Here is a 16,059-nt window from a genome sequence, read left to right on the forward strand (position 1 = left end):
TTAAGTAAAAAAGGTTCCAGGAAGTCAGATTCTTTGTCACATAGCTAGGAAGTGGTGACACTTCAATTAAAGCCTTGATCTGATTCAATCTGGAGCCGGAACTTTAAAATAATAGTATTTTCTGTATTGCCTTTAAATGATTGCTAAGATGCTCCACTTACTACTTTTTCATCAATTATTCTTGCAATAACAATGATGATTATTGGTATTATCTGTGGTTGGGGATGGTTGCTGTCACACCTGCAAGAAGAGGGTAAGTTGTAGGATGTCCTTTCCAGCCCCATCTATGACTGTCCCTCTGTCTTCACAGTCCACCTCTACAAGTGTGCGGCGCAGCGGGAGAGCTGTGGACTGTGCCTGAAGGCCGACCGGAAGTTCGAATGTGGCTGGTGCAGCGGCGAGCGCAGGTGCACCCTCCACCAGCACTGCACCAGCCCCTCCAGCCCCTGGCTTGACTGGTCCAGCCACAACGTGAAGTGCTCCAACCCCCAGATCACCGAGGTGAGTCCCCCCCACCCCATTCCAGAGCAGGACCAGGAGCCTACCCCAGGGCAGTGGGTGAGGATGGCAACTTGAGCCTTGGCGTGATAAATGTGGAGATGTAGAGAGCCTCTTGTGGGTGTCTTGGTGGCCCATGTCCAAGTATAAGTGACAAGTGTGTGGAAGTGTTTCCTTGTGCCTGTGCAAGAATGCGTGTGCATGCAACGAGGGAGGCAGAGCCAGCCCAGCCTCCCTGACAGGCCAGCTGGCCAGGGTGGGGAATGCGAAATTGGCTACATGGTGGGCGAACATTTCAGAAAGCAGATTTTACTTTTCTCAGCAGAAATGTGATTTCAGGAGCCAAACTAGCTCCGAGTTGCAAAGTTGAAAACAGAAGAAGAAAGTAAAGGCAGGCACTGCATTAGCCACTATACCATTTCCCAGGGTTTACTCTCTGTCCCAATTTGTTAGTGCGTTTTAATGGAAAGAAATAGATAATTAATTGTCCTGGAAAAGAAAGGATGTTTCCTGAATAGCAAATTGCAAAGGAAGATGAATACATGACGTGAATGAAAATGCAGCTGCTGGGGTTTTGAATGGCCTGGGAGAGGAATGGTTGTATTTAACTTTGCTGGCATTATGTACTCATCACTCTTCAGTCTCCCAATTCACTGACTGTCACTTGTGCTATGAAACTAATTGCACGTTCCTTCGGGTGACTAGGAATAAAGGCCTGGGCAAGTACCACTGTGGTCTGTGTGTTGCAGAGAGCAGGCAGGACTGCGTTCTGCCTCTTTTATGAGCAGGACCTCTGATGCTTTCCCTGCCTCGTTTTCACTACTGGCCCGAAGAAAGCCACTGTGGCTCTCACCTGTGTCAGTGGGTATTGGGAAACTTCTGAAGCGTCCTTAGGATCATATCCAAGATTCACATCCGCGAAAAGAAAACCCTCGAGATCAAATGAATATGTTAACCTACAGATGGTTGTTTGAAGAGGAAGCAGGTATTTATTTAGTGGGCTTTGTTGTCACTGTGGCATTTAATCCTCACAGCCACTATGGGAAGTAAATATTCTCACCTCTGTTTTATAGATAAAGAAATGAGAGGCTCAGAGGAATGGAGTGAGTTGCCCAAGTTCACACAGCTATTTAGTGGTGGAGCCAGAATTTTAGCTTAGATTTATGTAATTATAAAACCATTTTTTACACCATTAGTATTTTTGCTCAAGTGATATAAAACAAGAAATGGCACTTCCTTATACTTTATACCCAACCTTCTTAGCTGGTACAGAGCAGAGACACTCATCCAGCCACATGGCAACATATCCCAGGGGAAGCACAGTGCTGCGGGACAGTGCCTTTTGCATCTAGTGTGTCCCAGTAGGAAGGCGTGATGGGAGCATGGCCTCTATTTGTCAAAGACTGGGCTTCTCCAGTCCCATTTTGGTTGGGGGCTACTGACTTTCCCGTGTGTGTGTGTGTGTGTGTGTGTCTTGCTGGGAAAGAGTGTTTGCAGGGTCTGCCCTGGCCCCTGGCCCCAGACAGCTGGCTCCCTGCTGCTCAGTGCTCCGTGCCTTCGCCCCAATTGTCGTGATTTCCAGCAGCTGTTGGCCTGATAGCTCGCTCCGGTCTGCACTTCTTGTTGATGCAGTTGTGGTCTCTAGGTCTCTGTGCCTGCATCATCAGCGCTCTTAAATTAGACTGGGGACTCGCTTCCCAAAACCTCTGCCAACCCTGGCTGCTGCCCCAGCCCCATCTGTCTACTTCCCAACTGGCAGGAGCCCACTCCCAGCCCAAAGGCAGGCTTCTCCCTGGGAACCTCTGCCTCTGTTGCCCCGGCTCACTGACCGGGGACTGACAGGCTGCTCTGTTCAGGGAGGACACCCAGCTACACAATGCTAATTAACCCCCTGAGGTAATTAGGCTGTAATTGATTTTCTCAGTGAACACAGCAGCAGGAACCCGAAGCCCCGAGCAGTGGGGGCTCCCGTTGGTGTTTTCAAGCAGAGGCCATGGGGAAATGAAAGGGCAGCTTTTGGGAGAGACAAATCCATGGCGTGTCCCAAGCCCCTCTGGCCACACCATTCCGGACAGGAGATGTGGGAGGGAGGAAACCAGCCTGGAATGTTTTATCAAGAATATTTCTTTTGCATTTCCTATTCCCAACCTATCCTCTTCTCCCTGTAAAGTCATTTTCACTTTTTTAACTTTTAATTTTTGAAATAATTTCAGACTTAATAAAAGGTACAAAAATAGTACAAAGAACTTGCATATACCCTTCACCCAGATTCTCTAAAATTAACATCTTACATAACCACAGTATAATTACCCAAACCAAGATGTTAGCATTGATACAATAATGCCATCTAATATACATGCTTTGTTCACATTTTGCTAATTGTCCCACTGATGTCCTTTTTCTGGTCCAGGAGCCAATCCAGGGTCACATGTGACATTCATTATCATATCCTCTTTGTGCTCTAATCTTTCTTTGTGTGTCATGACCTTGATACTGGTGAAGAGTACAGGCCAATTACCTTGTAGTTGTCCCTCAGTTAGAATTTGCCTGATGTTTCTCCACAGTTAAATTCGGGTTGTATGTTTTTGACAATGAGTTCTAAAAACAAACGTGGGATCCATGTCCAAAGGGCATAGGAGCCACTTGATTTGGCCCCAATGGTCAAATCTGGGGTGATTTTAGCAAGAAAATAGATAATAATAACTAATGAACACTAAACAATAGAATAAAATAAGAATGTATGGCCTTTACTGATATAAATAAAAATACAATTCATGGGGGAGAGAGAAAGCTCTTATTTATAGTAGAATTTCAGCTCATAAATGTAGAAGGAATTATGGAAATAGAAAATCATCATTTGGCAAAATTCACAGTGATAATTGTTTGAGGCAAGAATAGCCAATGAATGCTAAAATTAGTGGCTGAAAGTATGATGAGAAATAGGTATTTGCATAATCTCAAGCTATCTCCCCACAAGGTACTTATTAATTACAACAAGAATAGTAACTTCTCAGTGAAAAAAAACTGGCAGACACTACCTTAACCAAATGATCAAAGATAGTATCACCAGGAATAGGAAAAATCAACCTCATGTGCCTCTCAATAGGATGTGCTAAGAAGAACACAACCTCATTTCTATGGCATTTTTTTTGCCCCAAATGTATAATTTGATAAAAGTAATTTTTAAAAAGAATCAACTTCTTTCCTTTACCTCAGCTTTCTTGGCTAATTCCCTGACATTAGCACAGCTCTTTTTCTTCATAATTGTAACTCAGTGAGATCCATGCCCTTTTTTCTCCCCCTCATCTCTGACCCATACATATACTCCCTCAGTGCAAGCCCGGATGCAAACAGAAGCCATTCCCTACAAAAATCTTTCTGGAGGGGTGAAAAGGGGAAGATTCTATGACAGCCACAAAGTCAGCTGGAGGCAGTGGAATTTCCAAGGCTGGAAACAAATGGAGCTGGAATAGGTGCTGTTCTGCCCACAGGCAGGGAAATCCATGAGATGCCCTCAAATGAACGAGTTCTACTTTAGGAAAAGGCGTGGGCTCAAGCTTAGTTAGATGAACAGCTGTGTTCTTCCTTAACCCCTTCTTACCTGGCTGTCTCCATGACGACCAAGCCCACCCCTAGAGACCCATCTTTTATGGCAGCTTCATGTAAGACAAGTCTTACAGCTCACTGAATTTCCCAGTTTGCATAAACTTCAGTTTAGGCCCCCTTCAGGACTCACCGTCTGCTCCTTCTCAACCAGCCCCTGTTGTGATAATGATGCTGTCCCCTGTGGGAGGCATCCCAGGCTGCTCCCACTCCAGCTGTCATCCTGGATGTCTGCACACAATGTCACCTGTTCAACCCCAGAACAAGAGACATGCAGAGCATTGGAAAGCCTGTGAGATGCCTGGCCTGTCACATTTCGGTTCTTCCCAGCATGTGCTTTGAGGCCCTGCTGGGACCTTGGAGACGAGGATGTGATGAGCCACCCACTAGGAAGGAAGTCTCAGGGAACACGTTTTCCAAGAAGCTATGAGTGGGCGGCAGCCAGCAGAAAGGAAAGGATACTCAATATGTTCTTGGGAAAAGAAGTTTAGGAAGGATCAAGGGACTTCAGGGCTCATGTGACAGAGGTCTGACCTCCAAGTGAGTGTATGAGTTTGCTAGGGCCGCAATTACAAAACACCACAAACTGGGTGACTCAAACAACAGAAATTGATTTTCTCACAGTTCTGGAGGCTCGAAGTCCAAGATCAATGTGTTGGCAGGGCTGGTTTCTTCTGAGGGCTGTGAGGAGAATCTATTCCATGCCTTTCTCCTAGCTTCTGGGGCTTGTGACAGTCTTTGGCATTCCTTCTTTTATAGGGGTGCCACCCCCCTCTCTGACTTCATGTCCATGTGCTGTTCTCCTTGTCTGTGTGTGTCCAGTTTTTTGAAAAATAAGGACCCCAGTCATGCTGGATTTGGGCCAACACTAAAGACATCATTTTAACTTGGCGACCTCTGTAAAATCCCTATCTCCAAATAAGATCTCATTCTGCGGTAATGGGAGCTAGGGCTTCCACTTGAGAATTTGGAGGGGATAAAGTTCAACTCAGGACAGAGCATTCTGAGAAAGAGAAGGAGATGCCACAGTTCTAAAGGAAATTAAGTCACTCATTAAGTGTTCATTCAGTGAGTGACTGCTGTCTGCCATGCACTGTGCTAAGTAAGTCTGGAAGTTCTCATGGATAAATTAGTCCTGGGTGAGGAGGTAGGACAACACAGCCTCTTTCTGTGGAACCACAACCTATCTCTGCACTTTGGCCCCTGGAAGAGGCTGAAAACTGCTTGCCCTGCAGCCATTCTGCTTCCTCCAAAGGACCTGAGACGGACACTTCTAATCTATACCTTTTGTAGTTGTCTCCGGTTTGGAAAGAGCACTGCGGCAGGGTCCTACATCTCCATGCCTAACAAGGACACAGACTTCAGGCCAGGGGTATGAACAGATGAGCTGCTCCCTAGTTCTGGAATTCTTAGTAATAAAGCTTTTATTTAATAAGACTCCACTGTGTGCCAGGACCTGTGTACTTTGCATACCTACTCCTCCTAAGAATTCTGCCAACATGGCTATTTTCCCAATTCTTAAATTATCTTTATTTAAGAGTTGGGAAAACAATGCTTAGGGAAGTTTACAATTTGCTGGCAGTCACAGATTGACTAGTGGCAGGACAAACTCAAGACCAGGCCTCTGACTCCAGAAGGCAGACTCTCCCACCATGCCCTGTGACCTCTCTTGGTGGGAGGAATGGAGGGGTATTCTCTAGGTATATACCTCAACCCACCCCAGGTATATCAGAAATACCTGGGCCCAGGAGCCGACTCCTCTTGGAAGATCCCAGGAAATGCCAAACTAGGAACATTAGCTACTATTTATACTTACCCTTAAAGTAAACTTCACCTGTCTTCCTAAGCAGAACTAGGTCCACACATACTTCTAACGAGTGGAGAGAAAAAAACAGGAAGAGCATTTGGGGGTGTGTTTAAGACCAGGGATATCACTTCTTGCAAGTGTAAGGCAGATGCAAATTTAATCACGTGTTTCTTAAAGCCACCAACTCCATTTGGTTGTTTTCTGGTTGTCTTTATTAATGAGATGATGGCTAAGGTGAAAGTTGGAAATTCCCTGGGCTGGTGTGTCTGACTTCTCTAGCATTCAGCCCATTGGGAGGACCCAGAGGATGGGGTTCAAGTGGTTCACGCCTGCAGCTGAGAACAGAGACCAGAGCGAAGTAATGTGAAGCAGGCCTGAGCTACAAGGGGCGAGTCCCCAGTGCTGGGGTCCTCCGGGAGTGACCAGGAACCTACCACCATTTGGGTCCCAAAAAATGTCCCTGTGTGTTTCAAGTCACTTGCGGCATTGCCCAGTAAGGGCGTACTCATGCCGGGCCACATGGGTACTGGTTTTGCAGTTGTCTCTCCATTGACCATCCTGTAGCTCTTACTTTATAAATTTTTCAACTTCAGTAACTTCCCCGACACCTCACTAGTCCCTGCTTAGGGAATGTAATTCTCTTTAACATCCTAGGTACATGTAACTTGGAAAGAAAGCCCTTGTAGAAAACCATGTACACCGCCCTCCAAAAGCAAGTCTAAATCATCGTTGCCACTGTAGTCATTTGAGATGATCCATCGCTCTTGCTTCCTCCTGCTTCCCTCTTGCCCACATAATTTAAAGTAGATCTTTTCCCCATGAATTCCCCCAGATGCAAATGCATTTGTGAAACTGTTTGGGGTGCTGGACATATGCAAGTATTTATCTGGAAGGCTGCCACAAATCCCAGCAGGAAAGGCCAAAGCCGCCTGCCCAGGGCCAGAGTGACTCGCTGCAAAGTTCCAGACAAATAAAAAATAAGTCAGCCAGCTTTCCTGAGAAACAAGTCAGCACTCTGATCTCTGTTCATTTATTTGCAGGCCTCATTAATATAACATCACTGCAGCAAACAGCTAACGGGGGATGGTGTCAAGATGAATAATGGAGTTACTCTGCTGAGATAACAATTAGGTTTTGAATGTACTATCAGCTAAGACAGAGCCAGCAAGGACTCCTGTCAGGGAGGAGTCAGTTTCAGAACTAGGAGTTAACCCTCAGCTACTTGATTCTAGAACCCCACGTTTGCCCAGTAGGTCATCCTTAGTCTCTGCCCTGGGCTCACTTAAGCAAATGGAACTCTCAACCCACAGGTGCTATCCTCTGATATCAGCCCGCTGCAGAGATGGGGAGAAAGCCAGCAGTCCACACTCCTAGCATTTTGGGAGGAGACTGGACATGCACAGGGGAGGTGACAAAGAGGCGAGGCCAATAAGGGAGTGTGGACATTCACAGGGACAGAGGCAGAGAGGAGGGTGGAGGAAAGCTAAGAAGTCTGGGGAGATGGCACTGCCCGGCAAAGCCAACTAGAGTTTCTCGGAAAGCAGCAAGTATGGCCTGAGCTGTGGGAGGGGGGCTGGGGAGCCTGAGATAAGGAAGCCACAAGCAATGGCTTGAGTTCTCACCATTGATAACCTGGGGGTCTCTCCCAGGGTGGGAGGATAGCCAGCCCAGGCAGTGTGGTGTAGAGGCCAAAAGCGCAGGTTAGATAGACCTAGCTAGGCTCTGCTGCTCACTGTGCAACTTTGAGCAAGTTACTTAACCTCCCCTGGACACTATTCCCCATCCATACAAGGGCAGTAACCCTCGTAGCCTGTTTTGAGCCCTTAGTGGGATAAATATGTAAAGCTCTTGGCATAACTCATTGTAAGTACTGAAGTGAAAAAGCAGTTACTGTCATTATCAGAATCTTTAATAACCTAGAGCTTATGGCAGGTTTCTGTTTTTTCTCTCACAGTGTCTATCAGACAAGAGATACAACCAGGAAAAGGCTCCAGGATGGGAGCTGGGCTCTGTGAGGCACCCACCAACAAGGGGTTCTCCTCTGAACCCTTAAGCCCCGACCCTGTAGGAAGCCCCAACTCTGCTCCTGCAAGGCTCCCCAAGTCCCAGGGATGGCCCACCCCTGCTCCCCAGGTTGCGGGGCCCCCGGCCTTCAGCACCTCCCCCACTTTGCTCCCTGGTGAAACCCATCGTAGCTCTCCAGATGTAATTAATCGGCTGCATCTGCTCTCGCCCTTTGGCGGCATTGTGACACAGTTCCCTCCAAACTGTTCAATTAGTGGCTGCAAGAATCAGGGCGAGTGCTGCATCACAGCGGCTGTTTTCCAGGTCATGGCACCCACAGTGGGAAAGAAACATGACACAGTCTGGCAGGAATATAGATTTGGCTGGGTGCTTGGGCACTGGGCTGGGCTCCGTCAGGCTGTGTGGCGGTCAGGTGGGTGTGGGTAGGTGGGGAAGTGGCTCTCTGAACCAGAAGCTCTGGGAGGCTTTGAGAGGACCCAGCAGGACACAGGACTCTCCGAGTTAGTGCCCTACCATCAGGCCAGGCTATCTCACCACACATCCTTCTGGCTTGCTCATCCTGGCCTAAGATGAACAGATAAAGAAGTACTTGGCCAGGACTCAGAGTCGCCTTTTTTGTACCCAGCCATGGTCAGTGACTACCTCTAAGACAGGGTTTAGGGCTGCCAAACTGCACCCTCTGCCCTAATGTTGTTTCCCACACTTTCCTTCCAAATTCTGCAAATAGACACACGGTTTATTCTACAACCAGTTAAAACGTCAATACTCTTAAGGCAAGGTAATAACAGAACTTAATGTCCCATTAAGATGCGAGTAAAGGTTTCTTTAGGGAGAAGAGAATAGCAGGGTGAGAGGTGTCTACAATGAGAGAAGAACCCCAGAGAGGAGAGAAAGAACTGGGGAACGATAGCACCGGGTTACCCTCCTTCCAGGATTTGCACAGGGCCAGCCCTGTTAATGCCCGTGTGATGAGGGCAGGGCAGTCCTCTGCACAGGCCCTCCTGCTGCACTTGGTGCAGGCTGCGCTCAAGCCACAAGCCTACAGGGGTCGTTACTCTCTTGGAAGATGCATGGAAACCTGAGGTCCAAAGAACAGCCTCTGAAATGATCAAAGGGTTTAGAAAACAAGATCTTTCCACAGGAGGCTAATGGAACCGCAGAAGTGAAGGTCAAGGGTGACACAATTGCCATCTTCAGTGTCTGAAAGGTGTCTGATGAGGAGGCAGCTGTTAGTCCTCCATTCAATGAGGAATCACAGCAGAAATTGGCTTAAATGAAAGTAAGGGAGATTGCAGGAAGAGCTTCTTAATGACTCTGTTGTTAAAAGACAACATCTCTCCCAAGCAACACGTAGGCACCTCCATGCCTCTGGTTGTCATGAAAGAACAGAATTTGTCCCAGAATCTGGTTGAGACCATCATTTCCCAGTAACAAAAAGCTGGGGGTATTTATCCAGGCAGTGTGCTAAGTTAGATTGCTCAGCAAAAGCGAGAGATGCTGTCCCAAGGTAGCTATTGACTCAATGAGGAAAAAACAGTTACGGTCCCATGTGGGCTTTGCTGTACTGGGGGTGTTCACAAAGGGCAGTGGGAGTGTAGGAGGTGCTGCTAAACCTGCCCGGGGGACTCAGAGAAAGCTTCTGTGCCGAGGCTCTTGAAGCAGAGCCTTGCAAGAGGGGTAGGTATTTGTCTGTGGACATGCTTTGTGGGCATGTCAAGTGCACATGGACTTGAGGCCATCTAGCCGTGGGGACCCTTCGCTCTGCCTGGAAGCACATGTCATAAACAAGGGAGCGGAACCAAAGCTCAGGCAGGTGGGTGGGGGAGGAGCACCAGCAGGAGCCAGCACAGAACCTCGGGAGACCCTCAGTACACCCTTCACTCCTACTCAGCGACAACAGCTGCTTCTGGGATCTTCTCTCCCTTATCCCTTCTGGCTCTGCTCCTGAGGGCCACAGAAAATTTAAATAGATTTCTGGTCCACATTATAATATTTGTTACAAGGCATGGGGCTGAAGTTAGTCAATATCTAAAGATCTTGGCAGTTGATTTTATAGGTTTTCATCTTCTTCCTCCCTCTCTCCACTACACACACACACACATACACATACACGTTCAGCCTAAACTGACAAACCATTTGTTTGTGTGGGTGTCTCATTTGGAATTACTTTCTTGAAAGAAGTCATTGAGTTTGTTGTGAAGTGCTGTGCCTACCCCAAAATGGCTAATAGCCAAGGAAAAAAGAAGTGGTGAGAAGGGAGGGAGGAAAGGATGTAGACCATTTGAGATAGAGCCAGAGAAAGGGATTGGGCTCAGAATATGTTTTTGTGAAGGACCCAGATTCCATCAGAGCCAAGGCGGTGCCCTCAGCAGCCCAGCCATACCCTCCCTGCCCAGGCTCAGACTGCAGGACACCTCCCAGGCTTTCTCCAGTCAACCTATGAGCACCTCTTTCTACCCAGGTCACCCTGGCACCAAAGTTATGTGCTCCTGGCCCATGTATCCTCCTTCCAGATCCCTAGGAAGGTTCCCAAGCTCTCTAAGCTCCCGACCAGCACCACCATCCTGGGGTTTTATAATCTCGGAAGGCACAGGTGCAGGGGGAACACAAGGAAGGAAGCTGCCAGTTTTCAAGGCCTGTTCTCTAAACCACCATCGCATTAGGGACTTTCCAAATCTTGTCTCACTTAACCTTCACAATACCCCCGTGAGGCAAGCATCATTACCTGTTTTCTGATAAGGACACCAAGATCGAAGGTCCCACAGCCTCTAAATATCAAAGCGGGAATTCAAATTCAAGTCTGTCTGATGCCAGAGCCTACTCTCTTCCTACCACAGACACTGCCTGAGCATTGCATGGTCTTTCTTCTCTACCCCAGTGTAGTCAGCGGCCCAAGGGCCACCTGAAAATGGAAGTTAGGATGTGTGGATCTGGCTACCATCCAGCCATATCTTTTCCCTATCACCAAGGGAATCTGTATAAGTCCATGCTGTGCTCTCACCCTTCCACTGTAGCCCCACAACACCTTCCAGGTCTACAAGGCAGAAGGCCTTCCTTGGAGTTCTGCAAGCCGTGGTTGAAACCCCACCAACCTCCCTCTCTATAAACCCAGGTGGAATGGCCAGACTTGGCCCGAGAGAACTAAGTTTTGTGAGTGCTACAACGGGGCCCTACAATCCAGTGGTGCTTTTAGCAGTGGTCCTTGGGGTCAGTCTCCAGGGTGGGCTTGAAACCCACAGCTGCCTGGTCTGTGCTGGTATCCTGAAGATATCCTGCTCAACACCCTTGCTGAAGAAGAGTTCCCTCTTTTTGCCTCTCCTCTCTGTAGCCTCTCCCCAGCACCCAGTTCTAGGGAGGAATGAGGACAATGAGATGCATGGGTTTTACCACCCCAGGCCACCACCCAGACATCAAGGCCCTTGAACTCATTCTCGCCAGAAAGCCATTAGGTGGCAGGGGATGTGTCCTTGACTCTCTCTGATTTGTAAGCTGTGGGAGAGCAGTGGCACGTGCAAAGGCCCAGAGATTTTAAACTGCACATGCGTACAAGAACCGCTGGTATCTGGAGGAACATGGAGGACATGATCCAGGATGGCAGATGTGGCTGAAGAAGTCGCAAAGATCAGAAACTGAAAGACAAGTGCCTTGACAGTGGTTAGAGCCATTAAAGGTTTTTAGAGCAAACAGCTAGTAGTAACTTGATCAAGTATGTGTTCCTGAAGGTTACTCTGGCAGTCTGAGAAAGTCAGGTCTAAGGGAGGAGCATGGGGTTCTGGCTGTTGGTGTGGGTGAGAGGTGGTGGAGCCCTGCTTATCACCTCCTCTGGAACACAGAGCAGAGCACAGATTCAGAAGACACCTGGGAGGAAGAACTGGTCATGCCTGGTGACCGTATTCATTGAACAGAGGAGGTGAGGGAAAGAAAACAGTTGAAAATGCTCGAAAGATTCCTGGCTCGGTGCACAGTGATCCTGTTAACCTTGAAAAAGAATCTAGGAGATAATCAAGTGAGAGGTGGAAAAATGAAGAGTTCATTTTTAGACCTGGTGAAATTTGAGGTGCCTGAGGGACATACATGTGAAAGTGGAGATGTCCAGTAGCAATTGGATATATGGATATGGGACTCAAGAGAGAGGTCGGAGCCAAAAATACAGATTTGGGAGTCATCCGTAATTGAGGCTTTGGGAATTCTCTTGGAAATCAAATGCTCACCACCCCATCTATGTTTTGGAGATCCAGACTTTCACACATCAGTTTTAAGCAAGGAAGATGTAAGCCCAGGGCATGATGGCCGCTGAGTGCCTTGACCTCCAAACTCCTCTTACCCCAGAGGCTGGCAGCATAGCACATAGGGTGTGCCATGTGGGAAAGAAGACCCACAGGGACCCAGCATTCCCCAGGCACTTTCCAATGACTCAGAAGGACTCTGATTCTCCAGGCTTGCATTCCAGCAGCTGGTAGCTGGGTGAGAAGAGATCAAGCCGGTGCTTCTACAACCCAAGATCGTGACACTTCCTAATATTTTTTAAAGTCTTCCTTTTCTACACAGTATTATCTGGCTTATGCTTCTGAGTACCTCAGTACCACAACCAAGTCTCTGACCCTGACCCTTAAACATGGGAAGGGGATACTACACTGACTTATCAGCAGGAGGAAATGGCCCCAAGGAACCTGCCAACACCACTGCACATTCACAATACAACTCCTACATCCTACCTGCAAGACAGAAATATTTTTAGGCTTTCCAGAAAGATTTCATTTCACAGTGTTTCTGAAAGGTTGTAATTAACTGCAGTGAGCAAAAGAATGTATTTTTAAAAATAAAAGTGGAGGAAGAAGAGTATACCAATCACTATAGTTTTGTCAGTTTCTTTTGGTAGGTGAGTTCCTGCTATCCCGGTGGCTAGGGCAGGAGGGGAGGGACCAGCTGAGCTCATTCCAAGTGGATCAAAGGAGAACCTCAAGTTGGCTTAAAGCAAATTCTTTCCCATGGATGATCTCATGCAGTGGCATGGAAGCAGCCCCTTCCCTGTTCCTCATTAACAAGGGTCCATCTTGCAGAACCCAGGAGGCCTGGGTACCTGAGGAAACTGTGCCAGGGGAGAGTGGAATAGCCAAGATCAAGTACTTTATTTTTAGAATCCCCAGGGTCAGAAAAGCTGTGGGCTGTGGTTTCTCATACCAGCTCCTTTTTCTCCAAATTGTCCTGCCTGCCCCCCACACTCACACCAACACACAGAGGCGCCTGTGAGCCCCTCAACTCTCTTTCCGTTGACTCATTTCATGAATCTTATTGATTTATTCATAAGATGGGATATTTTTATTTCTAGAAAGGAAGTCAGAGCCATAGACCAGGTGACTTAAGTGAAATGAGTCCCCGGATGGGAGTGTTCAGGGCCTGCCCTGGCAAGGAAGGAAAGAGGCTGCATCGTAGAAAGCTGGAGAAGAGGGTGCGAGGTCAGGAGGTCTGGATTCCAGTCTTGGCTGTGCAGCCAAATCACTGAGAGCACAGCAGTTGGCCAGGCATTGAGGGAGGAGGCCTGTCCTCGTCCTCCTCATCCCCACCATTATCTCTCTCTGTCCATGATCACCTGGGGATTCGTGACTGAGTTGGTAGCAGAACTCATGGTGCTCATACCACACAGGAAGAAAGCAGGGGAGAGTTTAGGGGAGGCGGGAGATGGGAAGAGTTCCCAGAGCCTTCAAGAGCATTTTCACCTATACCCACCTATCATCTGTGCCCTGGGGTACACTGACTTCTCTGCCCACTGGACACTCCACCAGCACATAAGGGGTGCATATAAACTCCCCAGAGGGACCCCAGAATAGAGGGAACCAATGCTGCAGCAGCCTTCTGCCAAGAGGCTCGATCTGGGAGAGTCTGGTAGACTCCTGGCCTTGACCAATCCCATTCCCTCCCTCTTCGTTTTGCCTTTCTTATCATAGTGAAAAGAGTGCTGGACTTTCTTACAACTGTATATGTGTTATATGAGTATTTTTTAAACTTTTAAAAGATTTTATTTATTTATTTTTAGAGAGAGAGGAAGGGAGGGAGAGAGAGAGAAACATCAATTGGTTACCTCTCATACATGCCCCTGACTCACACAACCCAGGCGTGTGCCCTGACTGGGAATTGAACTGATGACCCTTCGCTTGCAGAACAACACCCAACCAACTGAGCTACAGCAGTCAGGGCAGTTATAGAAGTATCTTAGCCTAAGATATCTCAAGTTCCCTTCAAGTTCTGAAATTCTTCCTGCTTAGGATTGAGCTCTAGTCTAATTTCCTTCTACTTCTGATAAATGTGAACCACACAATGTGCACTTATTCCCTGGGATCTGTGGGATGTCAAAGAGCTGCATTTTTCCAGAGCCTGATCTGTTCCCAGACAGAAGGTTATACCTTCAGAGAGCCTGATTCTGCAGTTCCTTCACCTGTTGGGTCACCTGTTGGGTCGGAGCCAAATGAGACAGTCATCATTTGATGACTGAATTAAGAAGTGAATAAGTAAATGATCCCTGCCTTTTGCTACTAGCATGCATCACAAGATTTCTTTTTCCAGAACAATGTCAAATACACTTTCCATCTTTGATCACCCCCTGCAGCACGGCCTCATCTCAGGCTCCTCTGCACTCTTCCAGCTTTCCCTCTAAATCTACCTTGTCACTCAGTAGCCAGCACCAGCATTATTTATGGCTTCCTTTATCTCCTCCTCTTGACCATAAGTTCCTTAAGGGAGAATTTCCTGTGTATTCATCACTGTATCCCATACAGAGTCTAGCACACAGGAGTGGCAATAATAGCACCTCACAATTACAAAGCCCTCTCTGGTTTACAGACTGCTCCTGAACACCCTGTATTTGCTCCTTGGAGCTCCCAGGGCAAGGCTGGCAGAGATGACTATCACAACTCCTAAGAACTGTTGTAGAGTGAGATTATGTCACTTGCTGACAATCAGGCAGCTAGTGAATTAGAGACACATCTCAAACAATGATTTCCTTCCTTGAGTCCAGTACTTTCTGGTTTCTTTTTAATAAATGGATGAATGAATGGGTCAGTGACCTAAAGACCCAAGGAAAGAGTGTAAAGTAAGGTGGTTCCATGATCCTAGACAAATTAAAAGATGAGAAGACACTCTCTTTTTACCCAAATCCCAGGTTTCCATCAAAGTCCCTAAGCCTCCACCCCACAGGTTTGCTAATCCCATTTCCCCCCCACAGATTTTGACCGTGTCTGGACCACCTGAAGGAGGGACTCGAGTGACCATCCACGGTGTGAACCTGGGTCTGGACTTCTCCGAGATCGCCCACCATGTGCAGGTGGCTGGCGTGCCCTGCACACCCCTGCCAGGGGATTACATCATCGCTGAGCAGTGAGTCCAGTCTGCTCTGGCCCGCCCTTTTCCCAGGGGAGCTTCTGGGTGGGTGGGGACTCCTCCCCTCCTTTCTTTGGGACTTTGCCAAGACTCATCTCTCATCTCCTTTCCCATGGACCTGACCCCAGAAGTCTACCCAGAGCCCTGTGCTTTCCCATCTCCACTCTCAGAAAGTCATATTCTGTTCTCTTCCCTGTTCCCTGGCTCCTCTGGCATCAGGGATCCTTGAGCAGCGCTGCCCCATTCACGTTTTTGCCTGCGCACTGTCAGGACTGAGTCAGTTTCCCAACCAGCCTAGGCTCCTCCTCTTCTTCCCTGGCCCCTCCCCTTCCAGGCCCCATTAGAATGCATCCCGCAAGGTGGGCTGTGGGCAACAATTTGTTTGGCTCACAGGGCTCTGACAGCAGCTTAATCCGAGCAGGGCCTCCGCCGGAGCAAATTCATTTATTTCACTAAGGGAAATGTCAGCTGGAAATTAGAAAATAGGCATGTAGCAGCGGACAGGCAAACGGGGCTCCAGGAGTGACATATGTTCCAATTTGGGGTGTGTTCGTTTGGCAGGGGCAGCCTCGGTGGAGTTGGTGGGCAGGAAATGGGTACAAAGCTGTGGCAGGTGGGTAGAAGGAGGGGTGCCTCTTCTTCAAAGGAGAAAGGGAGGGGAGTGCCAGATGACTCCACATGATTGATCCTACAAAGTCTGGTCAAGTCACTCTGGTTCCACAGAGATCACAGCTCTGCAAGGGGTTCTAGGT

At 48.0% G+C, this 16,059-nt stretch overlaps 1 protein-coding gene across 2 annotated transcripts in view; it reads left to right on the forward strand.

Annotated features, from left to right (window-relative positions):
- Positions 1–16,059, forward strand: part of PLXNA2 (plexin A2) — a 204,293-nt gene that overhangs the window by 154,383 nt on the left and 33,851 nt on the right. For both annotated transcript variants that reach the window (XM_037156975.2, XM_053667982.1), the window contains 2 exons: positions 311–501; positions 15,153–15,304. In XM_037156975.2, the coding sequence (XP_037012870.2) occupies positions 311–501; positions 15,153–15,304 (343 nt within the window). The remainder of the gene's footprint in view (positions 1–310; positions 502–15,152; positions 15,305–16,059) is intronic.

This window comes from Artibeus jamaicensis, unplaced genomic scaffold, assembly GCF_021234435.1.
Source record: "Artibeus jamaicensis isolate MK-2021 breed Jamaican fruit bat unplaced genomic scaffold, CSHL_Jam_final contig_475, whole genome shotgun sequence".
NCBI lineage: Eukaryota > Metazoa > Chordata > Mammalia > Chiroptera > Phyllostomidae > Artibeus > Artibeus jamaicensis.